The sequence below is a fragment of the Emydura macquarii genome, unplaced genomic scaffold (genome assembly GCF_026122565.2).
Source record: "Emydura macquarii macquarii isolate MOO-44397 ecotype Brisbane River unplaced genomic scaffold, CSIRO-AGI_Emac_v2 contig_2897, whole genome shotgun sequence".
Classification (NCBI taxonomy): domain Eukaryota; kingdom Metazoa; phylum Chordata; order Testudines; family Chelidae; genus Emydura; species Emydura macquarii.
In genome coordinates, this window is record NW_027133034.1 from 56675222 (window position 1) to 56701216 (window position 25995).

Here is a 25995-nt window from a genome sequence, read left to right on the forward strand (position 1 = left end):
GTTAAGGCCCTTCTACCCCGAATGGGCAAGGATAACTTAGAACCAATGGGTCCTCGGGATAGTCTCTGGGGGCTACGTCCAACAACCCTCCCCCTCCGTCCCTTTTCAGGGACCCCTCTCACGAGCAACTCCACTTGCAGGAAGTGGACACCCTCCTCAACATAGGAGCAGTGGAAATGGTCTCTCAAGGCAGAAAGGGAAAGGGTTCTATTCGAGGTACTTCCTCATCCCCAAGGCAAAGGGGGGGTCTGAGACCCATATTAGACCTGCGTTGTCTAAACAAATATGTCAAACGACTCAGGTTTCGTATGGTTTCCCTAGCCTCCATAATCCCTTCCCTAGATCCAGGAGACTGGTATGCCGCCCTAGACCTCAAGGATGCATACTTTCATGTGTCCATCCTCCCCAGCTACAGGTGTTTCCTCGTTTCACAGTGGCTGGCTCCACTACCAATTTACAGCCCTACTCTTTGGCCTATCTTTGGCTCCAAGGGTGTTCACCAAATGCATGGTGGTAGCAGCGGCCCACCTGAGGCGAAAGGGTGTACAAATCTTCCCTTATCTGTATGGGCAGGTCCAGGTCCCAAGTGCAGGAGAGCATGACCCTCACTTGCTCCATGTGCAGCAGGCTGGGACTGCTCATAAACGAGCAGAAGTCCACACTAAATCCAGTGCAACACATAGAATTCATTGGGGCCACCCTGGACGCTTCCCAGGCCAGACCCTTCCTGCCTCAGCCACATTTCGAGGCAATGGTCTCTATCATCTCCCAGCTGCACCCATGCCCCACAACAGCTGCCAGGCACTGCTTATAGCTGTTAGGCCACATGGCGGCCTGCACATATGTAATGAGACTAGCTCGCCTGAGGCGCAGACCGCTCCAGGCATGGTTGGCCTTGGTTTATGTGCTGAGCAGACACCCATTGCACTGGGTGGTCACAGTTCCCCCGCCCGTCTTAGCCTCCCTAAACTGGTGGCGGACTCCCAGGGCAGTGATGAAAGGCGTTCCGTTCAGGGAACTGGTCCCATCGGTCATCCTAATTTCCGACGCTTCGGATGTAGGATGGGGAGCCCACATCAGTGCCAACTTAGGCACTCAAGGACTTTGGTCGGGGGAGGAGAGGCTCCTGCACATCAACATGAAGGAGCTGAGGGCCATTCGCCTACCGTGCAAGGTGTTCCTCCGATTCCTGACAGGCAGAGTGGTGCAGGTGCTGAAGGACAACAGCCATGTTTTACATAAACAGGCGGGGGAGCGCGCTCCTCAGTCCTCTGCGATCAAGCTACCCATCTGTGGGACTTTGCCGTGAGGCACGATTTACACTTGACTGCCTTTCACCTCCCAGGAGTGAGGAACGATGAGGCGGATCGCCTCAGCAGGTCGTATCTACCCCGCCATGACTGGTTGATGCACCCAGAGGTGGTGGCTATGTCCGGAAGTAGTGTGTTCCCCAACTGGACCTATTCGCGTTGACCTGGAACATGAAGTGCCCAAGGTTCTGCTTGCTCCAGGGTTGCGAGACTGGGTCGATTTCCAACGTGTTCCTTGTCAACTGGACAGGGACCCTCATGTACGCATTCCAGCCCATTCTGCTCCTGGTCAAGGTCCTGCAGAAAATAAAGAGGGACAGGGCGGACGTTATACTCATCGCTCCGGCCTGGCCGAGACAGCACTGGTTCAGTCTGCTGCTGGACCTTTCGATCGCCCCACCCCTGGAGCTCCCGAGGCGACATGACCTTCTCTCCCAGGACCATGGTCGCATGTTGCACCCGGACCTGGACTCCCTGCACCTCACAGCCTGGAGGCTCTGTGGCTGAGGGAGGGAGAGAGAACCTGCTCGGTCCAGGTCCAACGAGTCCTGCTTGGCAGCAGGAAACCTTCCACACAGGTCGTGTACCAGGCTAAGTGGAAACAGTTTACCTCTTGGGTGGAGTCCCGGGGCATCCCGCCCAGCCTTTCGCCTGTACAGGCAATCCTGGAGTACCTGTTTCAGTTAAAGCTCCAGGGTCTGGCATTGGCCTTACTGAAGGTTCACCTGGTGGCCGTTTCGGCCTTCCATCAGTCGCTAGAGGGGAGATCCCTGTTCTTCTATTCCTCACCCTGGAAAGGTTTTATCCGTAGGTCCATGACCTCAACCTGGGATCTCAGCCTGGTCCTCTCAAGACTCACGGGGTCCCCCTTTGAAGCCATAGCTTCATGCCCTCTGCTCATGCTTTCATGGAAGGTAGCCTTCCTGGTGGCCATTTCCTCAGCTAGGAGAGTCTCCGAGATTAGGGTCTTGACCTCAGAGCCCCCTTATACAGTATTTGATGAGGATAAGGTGCAGTTGAGGCCGCATCCAGCCTTCCTGCCCAAGGTGGTTTCCCAATTTCATTGTAATCAAGCTATTTTTCTCCCTGTGTTTTTTCCCAGACTGCACAGTTTGGAGGAGGAGAGGAGATGGCATTCGCTGGACGTGAGACGAGCACTGGCCTTGTACATCAAGTATACAAAGTCGTTTCTGAAATCGACGTAGCTCTTCATCACAGTGGCTGACCGGATGGAAGGCTCACCTGTCTCCACCCATTGCACCTCCTCATGGATTACATCTTGCATCAAGTTCTGCTACAAGCAGGAGAGGGTGCTGCTTCCAGGAACCATCAAAGCGCACTCAACCAGAGCTCAAGCCTCGTCTACGGCCTTCTTGGAGAGATAAAGCTGGAGAGCAAAGCTGCTACCTGTTCATCGGTGCATACCTTCACGTCCCACTATGCCATCGTCCAGCAAGCGAGAGAGGATGCAGGATTCGGCAGAGCGGTGCTGAGGGCAGCTCACCAGTAACTCCAACCCACCTCCAAAGGTATTGCTTGTTAGTCAGCTATAGTGGAATGGACATGAGCAAGCACTCGAAGAAGAAAACAAGGTTACTTACCAGTAACTGATGTTCTTCGAGATGTGTTGCTCATGTCCATTCCACAACCCATCCCTTGTCCCCACTGCCGGAGTTGGCAGAAAGAAGGGACTGAGGGGGCGTAGGGCTGGCAGCACCTAATATACCGTGGCATGTGCACGGGCTCCAGGGGGCGCTAGAGCCAGCCCTATGGGATCTACTAAGGGGAAAAAGGTTCCGGGAACCATGCACAGTGGCGTGCACACAGGTATAGTGGAATGGACATGAGCAACACATCTCAAAGAACATCAGTTACTGGTAAGTAACCTTGTTTTTTTCTTTGAGTGCTTATTCATATCCATTCCGAATTTAGGTGTGTGCGCGCTCCACATGCACCGGTGCTGGAAAACTTTTTCCCCTAATGGTACCCATAGGAGCCGTCTCTAACACCCTGAAGTGGCGCGCACATGCACCCGCATATAGGTGCCGCCCCCTCCCTCTCTGTTCCTTCTTGCCGCCAGTGACAGTGATGTTATGTCTCTTACCTTCACAAGTTCTCTTTCTAAAACCTAGTGGTTTATTCATTATTCTACTGCATATAGTTAATAGTTTAGTTACAGTTAGTTGTAAGAATCCCAGGGTCGACGCATGCCCTGTTTCCCTAAGTTTAAACCCTGTGTTTCGTGTAAAAAGCCTGTGCTGAGGAGTGATCAGCATCAAATTTGTTTAAAGTGTCTGGGAGACGCGCACGTCCGTGAGAGGTGCAAAATCTGTAAAAGTTTTCGCTTTTGGACTAAGAAAGAATGAAATATTCATCTCAGGGCCATCCTGATGGAGTCGGCACTTAGACCAGTGTCAGAGCCTAGCAGATTGGACTTGGCACCGAGCACAATGGCTTTGGTGTGCACTGCTCTTCCGTCGCCCTCTTCCTCGTCTCGGCACTGTTCACCATTCCCGGTACCAAAGAAGAGGCCAAAGAAGACTCGCACGGAGTGGGGACGCTCCCCTGTGGAAAAGAAAGGGGATCAGGTGAGACCCATCTCGGGCCACCAATCCTCCCCACCTCAGAAGGATCCCTTGCCGCTGTGAGCGTCGACCCCAGCACTGGGCCCTCCACCGACTCCAGGTGCCGTCGACTCCAGAGGCCTTCCAAGCGATGAAGGACCTCCTGGCGCTGCCGGTATCAAAAACGCTGAAGAACGGCAGAGCACTGCACCGAGATCCGGCACCAGCGCCTAGGGGCAGCCTATCGAGAGACAGATCTGCTCAACAGTCCCCTTCACCGAGGCACCGTTCACCGGTGTGTAGGTGGTCCCCAGAGTTGAGGCCACGCTCTCCGGGTCAGGACACTGCTAGATTGGGCTCCTGCCACCACTCTCTGAAGGACCGGCACCAAGCGAACCACTGTTACAGAAGCATGGAGTGACGCAGGGTGCCAGACTTATGGCACGTTTCTCCAGCACCGCAGACCCACTCGTCTAGTCCATACAGGAAGCCCAAGGATAAGAGCCAGTCCCGTCACACCCATTGTTCAGGTTCCTCATGCCGCTCACTGGTGCCAGTGCATTAACAACGCATTTTCCATAGCACTGCATGTCAGTGGTAGCGACCTACCTCAGGAAGAGAGGAGTGCAGATGTTCCCCTACCTGGACAACTGGCTCATCAGGGGCATGTTAAAGTCTCAGGTGCAGGCCAGCATCACAATCACCCGAATCATTTGTCAGGTGCTGGGCCTCCTAATAAACTAACAGAAATTGGTGTAAATTGTACAAAGAACAGAATTTATTGGGGCGAGGCTGGAGTCGTCCAGAGCCAAAGCATTCTTTCCAGAGGAAAAGTTTCAGGCAATGACAGATACTATAACCTGCATTTCAACTCGCCCCCTCACAACAGTGAGGGTGTGCCTCAGCCTCCTGGGCCACATGGAGGCCTGCACCTACGTGGTTCCCCAGGCCAGAATGCACCTCAGACCCCTCCAGATGTGGTAGGTGTCAGTCTATTCTCTGGTCAGACACCACCTGGACAAGATACTCACGGTCCCTCCAAAAATACTTACCTCCCTGGTATGGTGGTCGAGTCTGAGTCACGTCCTCTCAGGAATGCCCTACAAAGCACCCCAGCCGTCACTAACACTGACATCCGATACCTCGGCCTTGGGATGGGGTGCTTACATTGGTTCCCTAAAGACCCAGGGCACATCAGTATCAAAGAGCTCAGGGCAATTCGTCCCACTATGCCTTGATGCAGCAAGTTTGGGATGATTCTGGCTTCGGCAGAGCAGTGCTTCAAGTGTCATGTCCATGAACTCCTGCCCACCTCCGGAGACACTGCTGGTGAGTCACCTAAATTGGGAATGGACATGAGGAAGCACTCGAAGAAAGGTTACTTACCTTGTAACTTGTTCTTTGAGATGTGTTGCCCATGTCCATGTCACACCTGCCCTCCTTCCCCTCAGTTGAAGTTCCAGAAAGAAGGAACTGAGAGGGAGGGAGAGCTGGCGGCGCCTATGTGCAGGTGCATGTGCATGCTGCTGCAGGGGGTGCTAGGAGCCGGCTTGTACGGGTACCAATAGGGGAAAAAGTTTTCCAGTACTAGTGCATATGGTGCACACACATCTAAACTGAGAATGGATATGAGCAACACATCTCGAAGAACAACAGTTACAAGGTAAGTAACCTTATTAATTATTGTATTATCTTAATTTATTCTCTAGTTTTTAGAAGAATGTTTTTTGTGTTTGTCTTGCAGCTCTGTGCTGAGTCAGATGTTTCATTTGTTCCCCTAATTCTTGTTTAGTCACTGTTGCACCCATAAAAAATACCTTGCAGCAACATTTATATTATCTCAAACTGGTTTGTGCTGTTGCCCAGAACATCTCCACCAGCCCATTAAAGAACAAAGGACTGAGCTCATGTTTAATTTCAGTTGTACACATTTCTAAATGGCCTAAATGTTTAGGTTGTGACTTGTGGTCTAATTATATGTTAATAGCATAATTATAACTAGCTGTATATTGCACCCTGGATGCTAAGAATTGTGCAGGGGTTTCAGCCATGCAATGGCTATGAAATTCAATGGGAATCTTACAGCTATAAACTTCCACATCTTTTTCAGGGCAGTTTTCAAAAGAGACCACAACAGGCCTGAATGCAAAAATGCATGTGCCCTTTTTGCTTTACCTTATGGCAAAATTGTCCATTGGGGGTTTTTTACCTCTGAAGCACTTGGTACTGAACTCATCAGAAGACAACATTCCTTTTGATTTTGATGGAAGTTTGGTATTTGTATAATGTTCTGACAACTTCTGTTCATAGATAATAAAAGACCAGTGTGATGCACTGATCGCCTCACCTGCTGTGTATTTTTTGTATAAAGCAATAGTTTTAGTTGGTGCTTTTTAATTAATATTTTTAATTGCAGGAGTATATCTGGAAAACTGTAAGTCTGAAAAAAGTGCACATCCCTCTGATCATTGTTTGAAGATCATCACTGGATCATGCAGAACCTGATTCAAAGGCCACTAAAGTCAGGAAAGCCTTTCCATTACCTTTAAAGGCCTTTTGGTAGGGCCCTCAATATCTAAACAAATAGGGACAAATTCCACACTGTGCCACTTGGGAGGCATGGTGCAGAAGGCGCAGTCCACAGCAAGGGAAGGGCAAAGGTGACTAATATACCATCTTTGTATTTACCTAATTCTGGACTGCTCTGGAGACCAGTGCAATCCCTGGCATAAGCCTGAGCAGTCCTTGGGGCTGCATAATTTATGGCAGCCTTGCATGGCTGTTTCTGGGCTAGATTTGCAGCCTAGATTAGCTGGAATGCTTTGTGCTCTGTCCATTCCTCTTGCCCTTAGTAGGCCACTACATGAGAGGGCAACCTATGTGAAGACTCAATTCTGCACATACACAGTAGTTATTTTTCATAATGAATTTTAGTATGTTCAGTTGTAGCATGCAGTATAGACATCAGAAATGCATATTGATACAATGGACTAGAATTAGTCTGGATCAATTAAACAATATTAAATTTTATTTATTTTTATACACACACACATTTTACTACATATGTGATCACAAGATTTAATATGATAGTTAACGTAAATTCCAGTCTTTCAAAAAAAAACCAAAAACATGGTATAGATTTCAAACCATTATGTAAACTGACTTTATAGTACACTTGTGGATGGATGTTGCAATGACACCATTGCATCTCAAGAAATTAATGCACTTAAAAGGAGGCACAAGATGTCGGGGGAGTGGAGGGGGCGGGGGGGGCGGAGGGAGAGAGACAAAATGAATAAAGTAGGTGCTAAAAGCAAAACCTGTGATGGTTGGAGATGCTGTGAAGTTTTTACTGCTAGAAGTTATGGGAGAGCTGCATAAGAAATTTATGTCATAATGTGGTCTTTTCCAGGTCTTGCCATTCAAAATGTTCTCACACCTCAAACTAATCTAATACACTGGTTAAATATAAAGAGATATAATATGAAACATAAAATTTTTCATAAATGCAGCAACATATTTATCTGACTAGAGATTTCCTAACCTAGCAGGTTTGAGGAAATTTATAAATATTTACTTAAATAATATACTAAAATGTTCCAAAAAGCCATGGCTGTCTCTTGAGTAAATACTACCCACTTAGTAAAAGTCTACAGAAGACTTTAAAAAATTGGTAAAACTCCCATCCACCCTCCATGCAACTATATATCTAAAAATGATCACAGTGTGGGACAATGCAGAGATGGAATTAAAAGATAATGCTGACATTCTCTTCCTCAATAACACAAGTGCCAATCTTAACTTTGAAGTTTCTAGCTTTTATATGAAAAACTTCAATATTGTTTACAGAGATTCAAAAATGATATGTATAGCAATAAACATTGGCTAAGAAATGTTCACCAACAGCTGGTTGCAGTCAGAGAGAGAAGACTCATCATTCAGACCATGCCCTTTGCACACATCTAGCAATCATGTTACTTCCCTCGACAACGTCTTTAGAGTGCAGCTTGTCCAACAAGTTTTCCACATTTTTACTGAGTCTCTCTTCTTGATCAGAAGCAGTCCTTAATTTTCTTCTGAGCTTGTGATTCTCTGCTAAAAGTTCATCCAATTTCCTCTTCAGAGTTTTTGGACTGTCTGTGATATGGTAATGGTGGTCTGTCTAATTTAAAGGTAAAAGAAAGCAACAATTCCCGGGTTTTGCTATTTTTGTTAGAATCAGAGCTAACTGGGGGCTTAATTTACCAAAACAAAACAAAAGAGCCTCAATAATTGCAGCTCCATGGTGGAACTGGGAGTAGGACAAGGAACTCATAACAACATGGAACAAAGCAGTGGAGCAGGGAAAGAAAGTAAGATACAAATCTACAATCAGATCCACTTGCACAGAGTCTTTGTGCCCATACAGAGCTCCATTGAAGCCATGCTAGCAGATCTGACTGAAGATGGGGAGCTAGACCTCATCTGCCAGGCATAAGTACAGGACACCCTTGGGTGTCTGCTCCATTGATTTAGAGACTGTAGTGGAAGAATCACCTGCTAATATGCTGTACTGCCATATAAAGGCCTACTTTGACTTCTGCCCACAGGAGAATCCAAAAAGTTATAAGAAGTGGACACACGATATAGAGTCCACTGAATGGTCTAATAAATAGGATATATTAAGGGGGGTCTGGCTCAGCACCTAAGAGTTTTTAATGAGTTGTGTAACAGTAGTGCAGTGACAGTGTAAAGTAATGTGGCAGCTATTATTCGTTCAGATTTGTTAAAAGGTGCCCATCCATTGCTTTGGGGGCTTTTGCAATTATGGACCCAGCAATAACTCACCCACTGCCTTGAACATTACAGCCTGCTGTACAAAAGCAGGGGATGCTGACCAAAACATCAAGGCTCTGCTCTGTGGAAAACGTACCGTGCAATCTTTAAAATGCACCTGAAAAAACATCAGATTAGCAAAGGGAACTACTGTGTGATAAAATGGCTCATCCAAAGGAGGAGACCATTGATTTCCCTAAAGCTGCACTACTGTATCAGCAATTCCTTGAGTTCCTGGCTCAGAAGTGAAAGTGCCAGCAATTTAGCCCTGAATGTAGCATGCCAGGGTAGGAATCAAGTTCACATAGATGAGATTTACACCTTCTAGACAACTCATTTCCATATCAACTGTCATTTTTCCTCTGACCAGTTGGGCATTTGGTCCTGAACTAGCTTATCTGGATGTAGAACCTACTTCTGCAGTTTTCTGAATATTTTTTATTTTTCAGTTCCAAAGGTAGTTTAGTGCCTAGAATGCACCTTGACCTGGTAAAGGGACCATCTGTAATGCTGAGAGGAAGGTTCTGTCTCCATGTCCAATCAATATTGGGAGCTTCTCTATGGAAATAGTTAACAACCGTGGCAATAGTGACAGTGGCTTTTGAGATACAGACACCGGTCCACTAGGAACTGGACTGCAAGTATTTACTCAGTTCATATACAATGGCTACTGCTAAATATTTTGTAGCTGTTGATTCATTTATTTCTTTTCCTAAATATAAGGGGAAGCAGTACCATCTCCTACAGCACTATCTGGTTAACTGTAGGCAAATGCTATCTTGAACTATGAACAAAACACTTAAAACTTAAAATCACTAAGCCTTAGATCTTATGTTTCAATATACTAAGATTCTCGTGGATAGTGTGGAATCACTAGGAGTTCTGAGTGTATAAGGGCTTTAGGATTGGACTCAGTGTCAACAAGAGAACATTTTTAAAAGCTGAAAATAGAAAGTCAGAATGTAAAAGGAGAAAGGCTAGCCATTGTCGTTTTAATGCTCACCGTTATTGTGTCCTGTGTATTACACAACCCATTGGTGTCTACCTCAGGAGGACAGCTGAGATTTTCTGTTAATCTTTTTAGGGTGTTAGCTGTTTTCTACAAAAGGAAACATCATCAGAGGAATTTAATTTCCCCCCATGAATGCTCGAATGGAGTATGAAAAGAAACAACAGGGTACAGCTTTTAAAAAAACATTTCTGCCTTTCTTTCACTCTAGCCGCAGTGAGAAATAGGAGTTCTGAATAAACTTGGAAGTTCAAACACCCTCTTTCATGCCAGTTCATATATGCTCAGATATTGTCTCATGACACAGATGCTTCATGGCTGAATGTGAAGAACATTCATTTGTTGCACATTAGTCAAGTTATTGAAAGATGGAGAGATGGGTTTTCTGATATCTAATTCTGCTCAAAATTCTTTCCAACAGTCCTACCCTGTGCCAGAACTATTACTGTCTTCAACGGCACCAGGTTTTCACTCCATGTATCTTAATCACTTCATGGCAGACGTCTGTTGCCTCACTGTAAACCCTACACATGCACATTTGACAACGTTTTTACATCTCCGTATTTTTCTGTTCTCCAGTAAGCTTATATGTTAATCATTGTCCCAAGACCAGTAAAGTACCGCATTACACAGCATCACAGATTATTTTTAAATGCTAAAATAAGAAAGTATTTGTCCTATTCAGATTGACACAGAATTGGTCATTAATATGGGCAGTGCTTACCGTTATTGTGACTGGTGTAACATACACCACACTGGGATCTGCCTCAAGGGGAGGGTTTTCTAGAAATATGCCAGCACATTTGGAATTCTTTGCTGATCTCTGTAAAGAATTATCTGGATTCTACAAAACAAAGAATGCAATTAAAGTTGGGAGAGAACTTCAGCTCTCAGAACTAAGGTTGCTGCCAATGGGGTTTTCATCACCAAAGTTAGGTTTTATAAATGTTATATCAGGTGTTGACTCCACCTCCACGTCTGCTTCTATAGGCATCAGATCAGGTTCATTGTTACAAGAGAACCCAGCAGACTGTAGAAGCAGCCTCAAAGATGGTGAGACCTGGTCCACATCAGTGCGAATGGGAATGGAGCTGTTCCAAGCAATAGTGACTAGAAAGAAAAACTGTTCATGAGAAACTCTTTCTATTGAGCTGTGATCCATACTGTGACAAATTTAACAAACCCAGTCTTTAATTTAACAGAAATAACATAGGCTGAAAGAATCTGAACTAATTGGCCACAACCTACTAAGGACACAAGGACACAGCTTTTGCTTTTACTTTAAAAACAAATTGGTTATTACAGTTCTAGAATGCATAATTTAACCACCGATATACATACACTGTCTCTGATACCTCAATACCCTCCACCCCCAAGATTTTACTAAAGCTATTTTTACATGACCTAATGAAGGTTTATTAGCACATTAGTAACAGTATGGCACCCTGGGTTAAATGTCACTCCAAAAACTTCCCACCTTAGGTGGTTATCATATACCTCAGTTGATAATGAAGCAGTTATTGTTAATAAAATCACACAGTGTCACCTGAAAATTGTCAGGAAAGGAAAATATAGAAGGACAACTCCCTTCCTTTAAAAATTTCTTTCCATTAATTTCTTTGAAGCACTCCAGGTTGAAATGCTGAGAACAAATCATGTCCCATTCAGATGGTGTCCAGAGTTTACCAGTTACAGGGTCAGCCCTGTGTACTGCCTGGGCCCATTGGTGCTTTTTCTTATTATCCTTGGGAAACCTAAAACAGAAATGACAAAGTTCACATACCAAAGAACATCAACTGGGTTGTGTTAAGTAACTATACTTTACTAAGGGGTGATGTTACCCATACAGCACATTACAATCAATGGGATAAATTACCTGCCTAAAACTGCATTTGCTTAAGTATCTTGCTGCAGGGCCCAAGCATAATTTTTTTGGGCCCAGTACAAACTTTTAACACGGACCCTTTCCCACACACATACCACAATCCCTCAACCCATACATACAATCTCATGAGCCATGACAAAAGTTTGAATTCTGAAATTACTGTTACATATTCTACATTTCTGAAAAATGCCTCCCCTTTGCTATTTTTGTTTAACATAACACACAGCCTGGGAGTCCTACAAGTTTGCTGACTATTTTGAAACTTTTTGTTCATTATATCCTGTCAATTTCTTGATTTTTTTATTCTAATGGACCAATGTGACAGCAAACATTTGATAATAAGGCCAATTAACTTTAAAGCTTTATTTTTCTGGCCTTTTTCATTGCAAAATCATGAATTATCATCCCCCCCATCAACATCTTTTGGCATTGACTTTGCTAGCTTCTGCATTTCTTCAAAAGTCAGAACACCAGACAGAACAAATTTTTGACGGCTAGAATCTATTATGTTTTCAGGCCACAAGCCTGGATCTTTGAAAAGACAAGAATCAGATAGTGTAGCACTATTCTCTCCTGCTTCTTATAAACCTTCTGAATGTGGCGGTGCTAATGATGATACTACCTGACTATCTTCAAGCATTAGATTGGAGTCACATGATGCATGTTCTGGCAGCTTTTCTTTGTCATCAATTGCCACAGTCACAGTCTCTATATTGAAATAATTTTCATCTTGATTTTGTTCATCTGCTTCCCTAGTTAGTATATTGCCTGACTACAGAAAGGCCTTGTCTGATTTGAAAAACTGGAGGATAGATTGGTGTCCTTTAGCTTCTTTTAGTTCCCTTTCTTTTACCTCCTTACATTTCTGGCTGCCTGATTTGTATTTATAATCACCACCAGACATGGCAGTGAGGGGCCCCGGGGGTGTGTGTGTGTGTGTGTGTGTGTGTGTGTGACTGTGAGTGAATTGACACTCACATATATTTTGTCCCTCCTACCTGCTGCCCATCCCTCTCCTGCCTCTGCACAAGGAACTCTGGGACTGGTAGTTCTTGATCTTGATATGGTAGACCGTGTCACAGAGAGGAGCACAAATATCTCTGTCTCTCAGTCTCAAACTACAAGTCCTAGTTTAACTACACAAGCACACACTCTCTATTCTAGAGAAGAGCCTGGGCTGGGCCAGCAGGCCCAGCAACTCACTGCTCAGAATATTGCTTTAGACTGCTCTAACACTGCTTCTGACTGGCTCCAGCAAATCTCACATGATCTGGACAATAGATACATAGATACAGGGAAATAAGTTTCTATAAATATCCTCTGGCATGATCTACAATTTAGCTTCAGTTTTTTCCTCATGGTGATGGGGCTGCAGCCTGGGCTGGGCCCCCCAGGGCCTCCGGGCCTTGGCAAAGTGTACCCTTCTCCCCCCCCCCCCATATGAGGGCCCTGCCTTGCTGAGTTGGGGCCAGAGAGAGAAACAACGTGATCCAGTAGACATGGCATAGACTGGGAGTTAGGGGACCTGGATTTAATTCCCAATTTTCCAACAGACGACACCTGTGCCCTTGGGCAAGTGACAATCTCTGTGTGTCTCAGTTTGCCCCTCTGAGAATTGGGGATAATAAATGCTCACCTATGTTTGTAAATCACTTTAAGACACTTAGAAAAAAAGGAGCTAAAAGATTGCAAAGTATTTAGTGAGGGTGATACTCAGGGAGAAATACAGATATCCTTATTAAAATGTTCAGTTGGATAAAAAGTCAGAGGGAAAGAAGTAATGTATACTTATCTTCTAAGATCACTAGATACACGCTAAGCCACTCACAACACAATCTCACACGTGCAGTGCTCATATGTTCTTTGTAAGTGGTGAAATTCTCATCACTTACGTCATGTTAAATGGACTGGACAAACCACCAAAGAGTATACTGCAGAAAACAATTGCTCATTAGCTTCAGGGAATTTACTAGATGACCTAATAGGCTTATTTCCATTTCTTAATTTCTGTGATATGCACGTCACATTCACAAACCCAGTTCTACTTAATTACTCAGTTCCCAGAGCAGCATAGATTCCACATACAGAGAATCAATTATGCTTTTAAAATGGCATAGTAATTTTCAAGGATTCCAAGGGAGCAATCATAACAATGTTAGTGTAGATGATGCTGTACTAAAAATTCATAGACCAGGTGCCAGCTTAGAGGAGGTTTCCATCTAACTCAGACTTCGGCAACACAATGGACAATAGAAAAGCAAAAAGGCACCGATGTGCAGTGGGTGAGAAGGAAAATGGAAATGCTTCATGAAAGGAGTGGATTTTTAGGAAGAATCTGAAAGGTGAAGGAGGGACATGATGCTCAGAAAGTAGGAGGTAGAAGCAAGGGAGATGGGGATTATATTCTCCAAGCTGTGTGCACATGACCCAAATTACTGGTAAATAGAGATAGGTGCAAGTATTTTCAGAAGAATATACCAATATGTTCCACAATGGTTGCTTGAGCCCTCAGAGGTTTAGGGTAAAAAAAGTGATTGAGGTTTAATTAAGAGCTTTTGAAGACCATATATTAAATAATTAAATTAATAATAAAATACTATGTATAAATAGGGTCAAGACGAGTCGCCAAAATGTGTGAAATAGCATGGGCTGGCATGAGAACTAGTGCTTCAAGAAATGACTGAGAGTCAAGAGACCATAGTTCTAGTTCAGACAGTGCCACTAACTCACTGTGTAGTCTATGCAGACCCAAACATTCAAAAGCAGACTTCATCTTCAGAAGTGTCAAGTACCTAAAATTCTCATTACAGCCAATAGGGGTATTTGCATTTGAAGCCTTAAATTGCTAAAAGCTGAGCACCCAAAAATTATGGCAGCTAGAAGTAAAGATGCTTCTGAAAAGGTGGGTGTTATCCCCTCTGTTGCCCGTTTCATCCCCTTCCCCCACCTGCAGTCATAAACCAGAGATAGTAACAGTTCCCTTCTTCAGGTCATTTATTGTGAGGCTAAAATTAATGAGAGTGGGCAATATGGAGTACAAAACTAAACACAATTCCACATACTTTAAAGGCTTGACTAACACGTCCCAACCCTCATTTCTCTCCCACAGCCCTTCCCATCTTTTTGTTTGTCAGACATGGCCTCTTTTCTTAACACATTTCCTCATTAATAACATTGTACATATGCTTTTTGTTTTAAATTAAATAAGATTTTGTATTTCATCTATTGGATATTACTTTTAATCAGGTCACCACACTGAAAGCCAGGACTACAATTTCCAGAGCTCCTTTAGCTGTGCTGCTGCTTTTTTGTATGCTGAAATGACACTCCTCAATCAGTGCTTCTTACCCATTCCTGACAGGAAGTGCTGTGTCCAATTCATCAGCCAGGAGAAAAGGCTTGTATTGGAGTAGCTACTGGCATCAGAGTGCCACTCCAGAATAGTAGGCTTGTGAGGTTTACTTGGTTGAAATATTTAGAGGATGAAATCCCTATTGAAGTCAATGGGAGTTTTGCCCAAGATTCCACCCAATGTTTGTAATACCTGCAATTAGAATACATGTATAATGCTTACCTATGAAAAGTTATTCCCTGCTTCCGACTTAACTTTGTGTCTGCATTATTGCAGTTATATGCTGCACAATATTTTACCATGATAAGTCCCCCTCAGAGATGGTTACTGCATTCAGTGCTGTAATGAGAAGAGAATAGATGTTGAACATGATTTAATATTTAGAGGTAACATCTGCTGAAAGGGCATCAATGGACAGTTTCTGCAGTACCTGTCCAACTGGAAGGTTGAAAGTAGAAGAGAGAATGAAAAGTAGTTGCTACCTTTTATTACATAGTTAATTATGAGTAATCCATGTAAAGCAGGTTTTGTCTTTCCATATGAACAGACGATCTAGCTACACGACACAGAAATAACAGTGATACCAATCATCAACTCAATTAATGCAAAAATATTTTGCAAGCACATTTATTATAATAATTAATAAAGGAAATGACATTCTTCCTCCCCATGATGTTATATAAGTATGCTAAAACAAGTACTGGATAGATATATACCTGTATGTTGATATTATGGACATTATTCTACTCAGTAAAATGCAATAATTCAAGTTTTGTGTATAAATGATCATGCATATTCACAGAGAAAAACAGCCATTTATTATTAAAATAAAAGAAAAATAGCTTATCATCATTCTGAAAGCTGATAATACAATGGGCAATCATTTTGGGACATCATTAATACCATTATACTGTACTTAACTGAAATTGTGACAGCTTTCCATATATATATATATATATATATATATATATATATATATATATATATATATATATATATATTTCCAATAGAGTGTATTCAATAAGAACAATCTTCATTACTTTAAACAGCACCTGAAATTTGCAGCTCAGAGAAACAGAAAAACAGCTACAATGGCATTTGCAAGACATCCAAAATGTCAGATCATTCTGAAAGTTACATCACAGTAGCCATACAAATCCATTGTTACTCCTCAGCTCCCAAAAGAAAGCTGAGAAATTAAATTAGTCCATTAATAGGGGATGCGGGCATAGAGGAGCCAGTTTCTATAGGCAAGGAAAGGACACAGAATCAGAGAATGGGTGTATTGTGAGGTGTTAACCTATACATAGAAGTACAGCAAGTTATAAAATAAACACAGGAAAAATAAATAAAAGCAAAACTTAGTAGGTTGTTTTCTTTGTGTGCTCAGTGCTGAATTTGTGATTTGTTCTTTGTGGAAAGTATTGTACCTCCTTAGCATAAAAGTCTCAGTGAGGCAATTAAAACAAACAAACAAACAGGGGAAAAAAACAGTTTCCTGCCAGCTAAGACTTCAGAACAAACTTAAAGCAACGTGACATAGTACAACACTTCATCTCTCTTAAAAACAGATAAGAAAAAACCCACAAAAACAAAAAAGTATTTCAAAGGTTGCAGTTGGCTTTGTTATACTGGAACAGTACACCTAGAATATTTAATGCCTGAAATGTATTTACCACAATTTCATAGAACGTGGCATCATCCCTCTGGCTAAAATTGAACAACTAATTTATAATTCAAGGGCTGTTTTATTTATGGAAATATCGTTCTTTGGACAAGTTGGAATGTGTTCCACATCAACTGCATTAAGCATATACCTACCTATTCAAAGTAAATACAGGAGAAAATGCCAGTTCACATTTTTTTTATTTTCTTTAAAATGGTAAAGAATGAAACCCTTGAATACAGGAAGACAACTATCTCCATTTTGCATAATCAGGCCTGAATATACAAAAATCAGGCCAAGTTCTAAAAAGACATGTCGGAGAAGGGACAGAGCACACATTCCTTTTGTTTTAGGACCTGATCCAATGCCCATGGAACTTAATGAGAGTCCTTCCATTGACTTTTGTGGGCACTGGATCAGGACTCTTGTCATCATCTTTAGAAATCTGTTATTACTAAATCATCTATATTTCTTACAAGTTTCTTGCACTCATTTACTCTGGTGGCAACCGGAAAAATAGTATTTTGTATATATGATCTTTATTCATGCTTAAAGGAAACATATATATTATAGAGCTTTTTAAAGGGAACTATTACCAAAGTCTAAAATTATCTGAAATATAAGGGTGAATTATCACAACACACACTGAAATGCTGAAGCAACTGTACATCAGCTAGTTACATACTTTGTTCATAATTCTATTACTTTTATATTGTGTCAGAGGATTGCAAATACATTTGATAATCATAGTGAAATGCTAACTCCAATCTAATTTGGAGACACACATGAAAAGGTGGGTTTTCCTTCTTTCACATGATAGCTAAATAAATATCACAGAAACACCAAAGATACATCATCAGCTCTGTGATTAGAATAAGAAAAAAAAGTTGCCATTAGGGTTATTACCAAAGCTGATAACCACATTATGCAATCAGTGTTCCCCTCCACAGTCCATTCAGTGAACTAATATTCTAGACACTGTTATTAGAAGAGGGACCAAGCAAAGAAATTTGTTAAAAACTGAGAAATAATCATTAAAAGCCAAAAAGAGGCAAGTGAATTTGTTATACAAGAAAGATACACACTGGGAACATACTCTACTTTTGGAAATATCTCTCCGGGCTACCTCAAGGATGTTACAAAGTGAGCTGCTGACTCTCCTGGAGAGTAATAAAAGGCAGGAGAAGACAAATATCTGCAAAAATGTTATTTAAGATGCATCATCATGATCACACACACACTCTGCACATACGTGCAGTCTCTTCACAGGTGCACTTTGGTTTTGGAAGCGGGAGTGACTGGGTGGGAAGAAGACAGAGCCTGGGGAAAACTGTTCTCAGCAATATCATTGATGTATTTATTAATTTCTTTCTTTTTGCTTTTACTGTGTGTAATGCAGACTCAAAGAACTTCACAATTAAACACTCTTTCAATGCACAATGTACCATTTATTTAATAATAAAAAGTGAAACTAGACCAGTTTCCAATCCCCAAAAGTGGCCTGAAGGGTCTTTAAGAGTGATTGGTGGCTCGCCTCCTGCTGGCTGCATAAGGCAGCCACTGCCTAAGTACCCAGTGGAGTGTGTTGCCAGCGCAGGCTCCTTGCTGCAGCCAAGGGGACAGGAGAACAGCACTCCCCTCCCTTTGGCTGTAGCAGGGAGCATGGCAAAGTCCTCTGTGTGGGTCCCTAGGCGCTGGGGTCCCTGCTAGAGTCAGAGGGAGGGGAGCATTGATCTCCCATCCCCCTGGCTGCAGAAGGGAGCCACAGCCTAGGGACCCAGGTGGAGCGCATGGTTTTTCTGCTGCAGCTGGTTGGATGGGAGATCAGCGCTCTCCTTCCCCAGCTCCAGCAGAGAGCAAAGCACTCTGCCTGGGTCCCTACGTGCTGGGTCCCTGTTGGAGCCAGAAGGAGAGGAGCACTGATCTCCTGTCCCCCTGGCTGCAGAAGGGAGCCGCTGCCTAGGGACCCAGGTGGAGCACACAGTTCCCCTGCTACAGCCAGGGGGACGGGAGATCCTGCTCACTGAACTCCTTCCCTCTGGCTGCAGTGGAGGGGAGGGGAGGAGGCTGCTGGTGGAGACTGGCAGCCCTTCAGGGTTGTAAAAATTATATTTGTGGACCTCAAGCCAAAAAGGTTGGAAACCACTGGACTAGACCATAACAGAAAAGAGGTTTGGCTGAAGCATGGATGGGAAAGTAATGGGAGTATGGCTCACCAGGGAGCTGTGCTGCCACCAAGGGAATCATGGGAAGTAGTGTGGAGGAAATGGCCTTTTATACAAATGTTTTGGGCTGGAGTGGATGCCCTGACAGCCCAGGAATGTTCTTATAGAACTCAGGATGTTTTCAGGTTAGATGGGTAATATCCCCTGCCCACGCAAGAAGATCAAAGGAAGGGCACAACCCAACTCCCTCCCATCAGAAGGAATTCTATGGTCTTGACGCTGTTGAGTTTTCCACTTAATTTCCTTGTTGTGTGGGAGGGCACAATTTTCTCTAAGAGACCAGAATACTCTTCCTTTATCTGGCCTGAAATGGTTAACTCAAATTCATACAGACATTTACATACAAAATGGTGTCATCATTAAACTGACTCTCACTGGTGGATAACTGTGCCCTGCATTTATATATCATAAATCTTTGCTTCACTTACTGGCACTTCTTTTCTAGAGGCAAACACACAAACCAAGTATGCATATTAAAAATTTTCTCTTTCACTTGCCTGAGTTCTGCCACATAATCTCAATACAAATAACTTTTAATTTCTAAATATAATGAAAAGACCCTCTTGTATATTTACAAGAATTCTCCTGCATGTCACATTCTGGTGTTATGAATTACTTTCAGAGCTGTTTGGGTAATACCAAGTAGTTCTGAGAACCGCCCAATCAGCACATTGTCATTCAGGAAAGAGGCATGCACCACAAATCTTCAAAACTATACAGAAACACAGACTAAGAGAGAAAATGTAAAACTACGTTTATTTCTGTAAACAAAGAGAAAATCTTTTTTTTTTTTTTGGTAGCATATATGTAGCATGAGGAGCAAGTCTAATCTAGACATGAAGATTTTATAGTTAAGGTCATTTTGCTTTTGGAGAAAAAGGGTGTTTAGAATGCCATCTCCTCTGCTGTGACTGGTGGAATGCATTTCAGTGCTTTGTAAACTGATGCATTTACACTGCTCTTTGTTAATTTAGACACCAATCCTGCCCACCCCCATGCCATCTCCCATTGGGCCCGGACATAGCAGAACAAAGGTGTTCTGTTCCATGGATGGGCCAGGATTCCTTGTGCCTGTACGTGGGGTTCAGACCCTATATACACAATGGTACTTAGCTCTGTGTAGGCTCCATGCATTCCTGCATGGAGGAAGGGTTTGGATGGAATAAGGCGGTTTGGGGCATTCAAGGCTATGCCATTCCACCGCCCAAAAGGCACTGAGAGGGGAGGCAAGCAGAGCAGCTGTGTGACTATAGTAGTGACCACAGAGAAGGTCTACGCCACATCTCCCCTAGACACATGCCCTGTACTGAAGTAGTGTGTGGGAAGAAGGATTTTGATCTCACTGTCACACTGTGTGCTCTAGAGAGCCAAAAGTAAAAAATCTCAGCATTTTACAACAGAAAACATCACAGCTGCACTTAAATAGACACTTCCCTTTTTACACTGATTTATTTATACTACAGTTCATTTAAAATCTCCCCCCATCCCTTTGGATAGCTGCTCAGAGAGTTTAATTAACTTATACTTAATAACCTCAAAACACAGAGGTGGTAAATATATTCTCTCTGCGGCAGAGTTAAATGTGTTTGGGTTACAGGTGCTATGTGATTTCTGTTCAGATGGACCATATATTTCTCATCTTCTTCAAATACTTTATTATTTCATATGTATTAGGTGAGATGGGCCAAAGCCAGGTCCCAAAATTTGAACCCTCTCCAAAATATTCGGTAGTTCAGGAATAAGAAGGGAACTTCTCATTCAAGGCCCTTGGCTCTGGAATTTGCTTTCCTCCTTGGTCCCTAAGTGTCTAGATTTAGCACCACTCCAGGCATGCGGCAAAGCCCAACTTATCTCACAAGCATCCAGGGACATTGCGAACACATAGGTGGAGGGGTTGTAAAACAAAAAACAATTGAGGTGGGGTCTCATAATATGGCTGCCTAAAGTGTCTTTAGTTTTTGTGGGAGAGTCTGTCAACTGGAACATTTGTAACTGGAAAACCTGATAAACTAAAACATTGTACTCAACATTTCTAACTTTGCGAGTTACGTTTTGGGAGGAGCTTAGCACTCTGGTTCAGTATTGTGGTTTTTGCTCTTTCCACAACAAAAACAATATGAAGAAACCACACAGCACAGTTGGATCCCAAATAATTGTGCTTACTAAATATACACAAACACACAAAGCCTAGCTACACCCATATCGCTGCTCTGACTGGTTTCTGGTGGCTTTTCAAAACATATAACACAGTGAGTGCCCCTAGAAGGCTCACATGCTATTTAAAGAGATACTAACCTATTCCTATACACTGTACTTGGTGCTACAGGTTTAAATAAAGATAAAATTATTTTGGAACGTAAAAATAAGAATATTCCATATTATTATGCTTTCTTAAAAAAACCCAAGAAAATGGAAAGCTTGAGTTTTTAACCACAAAGAAAGAGATGGATCTTGATTTTCACATGAACTAAGATCCCTTTACGCCACTCTGGTAGAATAAAAGGGCCTTAAAGTGGACATAAACATAATTACATTTATACTCACTTTAAAGGAGCCTTAGACCATGTCCAAACTACACACCTGGGACTGCTGCAGCAGCAAGGACTTTTGCCACCACCTGGGCGCACGTGTTCCCCCCCCCAGCTACGTGTGGCTGGAGGGACCCCCCCACCCTCTATTTTGCCCTCTGGCCTCTCTGAGGCAGTTTACACCCCTTTTCCCCTTGCAGCCTACCCCGCCCACCCCTTGCTGCCCACTTTGTCCCCCCGCTCCTATTTTTCCCTTGGGTTCCTTTAGGGTTTGTTTAGTTACCCTGCCCCCACACCCCTCTGCATTTGTTGCTCTCCCTGCCTCACTCCAGTCCCTGGGAGTCCTCTGTCCTTCCCTGTTCTGCCCTTGGCTTGTGCTAGACCCATCCCCACCCCCCTTTTAGTTACTTGACCCTGCCCCACCCTGACCTACTTCCTCAGTGCACCGAAGCGCCTGTGAACCTCCACAACCCCCCGTTTTTTGTTGTGCCCCCTGCTCACTGCACCCCCTCATGCTCTTGTAACCCCCGTCCTTCCCCAGTGCAGCTGATAGAACCTGCACCCCCCACACCCACCCCAAGTAAGGCCCCTGCTACCCTTCCTTGTCAGCGCCCTCCTCCCCTGCCTGCAGTCTAGTGGGGAGGAGAGGTTAGCCATCCCACCACTCCCTTTCCTAGCCCCCCCTTCCCTCGACATTTGTCCCTGAGACCCCTCCCTGCTAGGACCCTCCTCCCCCGCCTGCAGCCTAGTGGGGAGGAGCGGTTATCCCTGACTTGCCCTTTTGCCCTTGCTCATCCCCCATTGTCTTCTCCTGTCCATTCCCCCAAATGGACATGGAGACCTCCTCAGTCAACCCTGTCTCCCCCCTCCCCCCCCACAGCCTGCTCTTGTTTATCTCTGCGGCTACCACTCTGACTGCTGCTGCTGAATCTACTGCCACCACTGCTCCCACTGGGGCACCAGCAACGGCAGGCACAGGAGGGACTTTCACAGCTGCTGCTACAACTTCCTTGACCGGCAGAAACAGCCAGGGCAAAAAGAAGGACAAGAGCCCTGCCTGGAAGGCAAAGCCTCTCCCCGCCATCGGCCACAGTTCCCCCTTCCCCTGCCGTTCCTTCCACCAGCTCTGGGGGTGCTCCTGCCTCAGCCCCCAGAGCGTACGTCCAGGTAGCCGCCATCCCTCCAGCCATACCCCCGTCATCTGCCCTTGCTGCCTCCTCAAATAACATCTCTAGTGACCGGGGTCCCTTCCCCACCCTGACCAGGAAGCACAGTGTCCATTGCCTCCTGGCAGCCACCTCGCCCCATGTGGAGACCTACGTGCCGGCATTGGTGCAGGTGGTGTGGCCCTCGGCCACTGTCGCGGTCTCTAATGTACGGGAAGGTCGTCTTCTTTCTGGCATCGGAGGCCACCACACAGGCAGTGATAGAGAAGGGCCTGGCGATGGGGGGGCCTTTATGTCCCCTTAGAGCCCCTGGGGACCTTGGCGTATGGGTGGTCCTCACCTCCGTCCCGCCTTTCCTCCCTAACGCCGCCCTGCTCCCCCTCCTCACCACTCTGGGGAAGCCTATTTCCATTGTCAGCCCTCTCCTGATGGGCTGCAAGGACCCCTCTGTCACGTTTTGTCCTTCCGCTGGCAGGTCCAAATCCAGCTGCTACCGGTGGTGGCACATGACAGGGAGACTCTGGAGGGGTCCTTCCTTGTGCCCCATCAAGGGGCCCAGTATAGGATACACTACTCCTAAGGGGAGGCCCAATGCTTTCTCTGCTGGGTGACGAGGCCCATCTGGAGGGCCTGTCCCCTGTCCCGGCACGGAGGAGCACCTGGGCCCCCCGAGATCTTGACAGACGCCGGCCCTGCCACCACCGGCAACCCTGACCGCCCAGCCCCTGTAGCCGCCCCTCCTCCTCTTCCTGTGCCTGTCTCCTTCTCTGCTTGGGATGCGGGGGCGGCCCCCTCATTATGCCCAGACATGCAGCCGGGCCCCATCTCCGCCACTGCATCTCCTGGGGCAGGACCCGAGGAGGAGAGGGCAGTCGGGTTGGCTCCGGGGCCTGAGTGAAATCTAATTATAGAACATACTCCCAGTCTGGGGTGTCTGCCCTGCTTTTTGACAGTCTGCCCTGAGGTCGGCACTCACAGCTGTGAACCACTCCAAACAGTGTGACACATATCTTTTGTAATATTAATATAGTCTTAACAATACATCAACATATATTGCTGTACAGCACTTCCTTTTAAAAGAGTTTTTTAAAATATGAAAAATAAACATCAAAGGGAAGATTATTGCTTGCTTTTATGTACCATGCAGGAGATCTAAATGCAAGGACTGCTAAGTCACCATTTCCCTCAGATCACAGTTCCAGTCAACGCACAGCTGCTACTTCTCCTGCCAAGCAAATGGGTGGGGATTAGGTGGAGCTCCTCCCCACCAACACATTGGTCAACCAAACTGGTTTGGAGTGAATAGGAGCAAATGCAGAGCCTCGTAAAGGGCTGTAGGAAAAAGTATTCCCCCTCAGGAGCAAGGCAGAGACAGGGAAGGATGCGTAGATCTGAGCAGGAGTCAGTGCAGCCACTCTCTCTAGCCCAATTCAATAAAAAGGAGGGAAATGCAATCTAATTAAAGACTTTCCATAAGCAATGAGAGAGTGGATGCACTCTAATACACACAACATATTTCTCAGAGGTCTTCCATGTCTACTGACCAGGTAGGGTGATGAACTATGTTTCAAAGAGCTAAAGGACAGATGATGGAAAAAGATGGGCACAGTTTCTTTTCAAGAGAAAGCATACTACATTTTCTTTGTATTACTAAGTCATGCAACAGAACACAATTGGGGTATGATATTTTGCCTATATACAGGTTAAAGTGTATTTGAGATTTAAGAGGGATGCAGAGCATTAGGAGCCACATAAGGAACATCCTTTAAAATACAATACAAGTGGTCACTCTGGACCAATCTTATGAGCAAAGACAAGCTCCAGCTTGTGGCAGTAAGACTGAAGGCTAGTGATTTTTAATCTAATTTCCCAGGTTACAATGAATGCAACAAGAGCTGGACTCACACCTAGATCGCCCATATGATATCATGGCTAAACAAGATATTGTTTTGGCAGAAGTTTATACAATGCCTAGCACAATGAGGTCCTGTCCCGTGACTGGGCTCTTGGGCACTATGGTAAATACAAGTAATAAATAGTAATAGTAAAAGTCACCAAATGTCACTGTCACGTAGTTTTGTAAATTATTGTTCTTTGCAAATGGTCAGTATATAGGCTGAAGGAATGCTATATTCTTGTTGTATTTGTGATATATATTCTTTCGGGGGAGATGTTAGGGGAGTTTCTCTAACTAGAGTAGGCTCTAGACTCTTGGGGGTATGCCTACTCTTAAAACATGATACAGCGATGCTGGAGCACTTCAGTGTTGAGACTGCCTAGAGTGACAACAGGTGATTCTCCCTTGAGTAGGTAATCTTACTGCTGTCTACCCCGGGGAAGGTCAGTATAGCTACGTCTCTCATAGGCGTGGATTTTTCACACCCCTGAGAGATATAGCTTTGCTGATGTACATTCCTAGTGTAGGCCGGGCCTAAGTACAGAGTTGCTTCCTGGGAACTGACTGGGGTCTGGGCTGACATTCATGAAGGGAGGATATCCCATGTGGTGTTTGTGACCACCTCTGTCCAAGGACTGGTGTATATAGTGTAAATGAGTAAGTTATACTAAGAAAACATCCAGAGTCCATATTATTGATTTCTCCTCCAATGGGAAACTGATGTGCAATGCCCTGACATTTGCTACCACTTGGCAGAGGGGCAACAATATTTAATATATGCAATTTTTCAAAATAAAATTGTATTTTAAAGGAAATGTTTAAAATTAATTTTAGTCATTACTATAAGAGAGAAGCAACCAGTCTTGAATCTAGAGGCCTGATTTTCAGTTATACAAAGGCCATTTTATGCTATTCTGGCATCGTAAAGGCCTCCTGAGAATCCCCACTCTGCAAGGGTACTCCTGCAACCTGTGTAGTGCTAGCTGTGGGGGCTCTATTCCAGAATCTGAAGCAGATGACATAGCTAAAGGGCATTGCACTACAGCAACTCTCTATTTCTTAGGGCCATGGGAAGCACAGTATAAGCTAGAGCAGCCCAAAGATCACTCCCCTTCTCTAGTTGTGCCATGTTTAAATTCTAGTTTGATGATTCCTTGAGGCAGGGAACCAAAACCAGTAGGCCAAAACCAGTAGGCCACATTTGGATGTAGCACAAAAAAATCTCTAAAGAATTAAAGATACATGAACTCCCTTGCTCCTTCTTTAAGTTTTTGTTCTCTAGTTCTAATGGAGGAAAGTTAAGAAACAAGTTTTTTTTTCTTTTGTTTTAAAAAGGCCAACAATTCAAACTCTGGCTTCATCCCACAGATCTTAACAATAATTTTAAAATGACAGATTTATATCCTCCTCCTTGCTGTCTTTTCTAAGGGTCTAATCCTACTGCCAATAAAGTTAATGGAACCTTCACCAGCAGCAACTTCAATAGCAGCAGCATTAGTCAAAGGTTCATGAAAATCTTTCATCTAAGGAGTCTGAGTTCCATTCTTGCCACTGCTAGAAGGAGCAATGTAAGTACTG

At 44.3% G+C, this 25995-nt stretch overlaps 2 protein-coding genes across 5 annotated transcripts in view; one reads left to right on the forward strand and one right to left on the reverse strand.

The window, feature by feature from the left end:
• Positions 1-25995, forward strand: part of SMIM15 (small integral membrane protein 15) — a 118214-nt gene that overhangs the window by 59416 nt on the left and 32803 nt on the right. The gene's annotated exons all lie outside the window — the stretch shown is intronic.
• LOC137167040 (THAP domain-containing protein 6-like) overlaps positions 6910-25995 on the reverse strand; it is a 30356-nt gene continuing 11270 nt past the window's right edge. Inside the window, exons 2-6 of one of the 3 annotated variants that reach the window (XM_067568993.1) lie at positions 15158-15274; positions 11245-11452; positions 10423-10542; positions 9693-9788; positions 6910-8036 (exon numbers count right to left, since the gene is read on the reverse strand). In XM_067568993.1, coding sequence (XP_067425094.1) covers positions 7809-8036; positions 9693-9788; positions 10423-10542; positions 11245-11452; positions 15158-15237 — 732 coding nt within the window. In that variant the 5' untranslated portion in view covers positions 15238-15274 and the 3' untranslated portion in view covers positions 6910-7808. Of the gene's footprint in view, positions 8037-8406; positions 8808-9692; positions 9789-10422; positions 10543-10668; positions 11201-11244; positions 11453-15157; positions 15275-25995 lie in introns of those variants that run through there. The other 2 variants (XM_067568995.1, XM_067568994.1) reach the window with 2 other exon arrangements.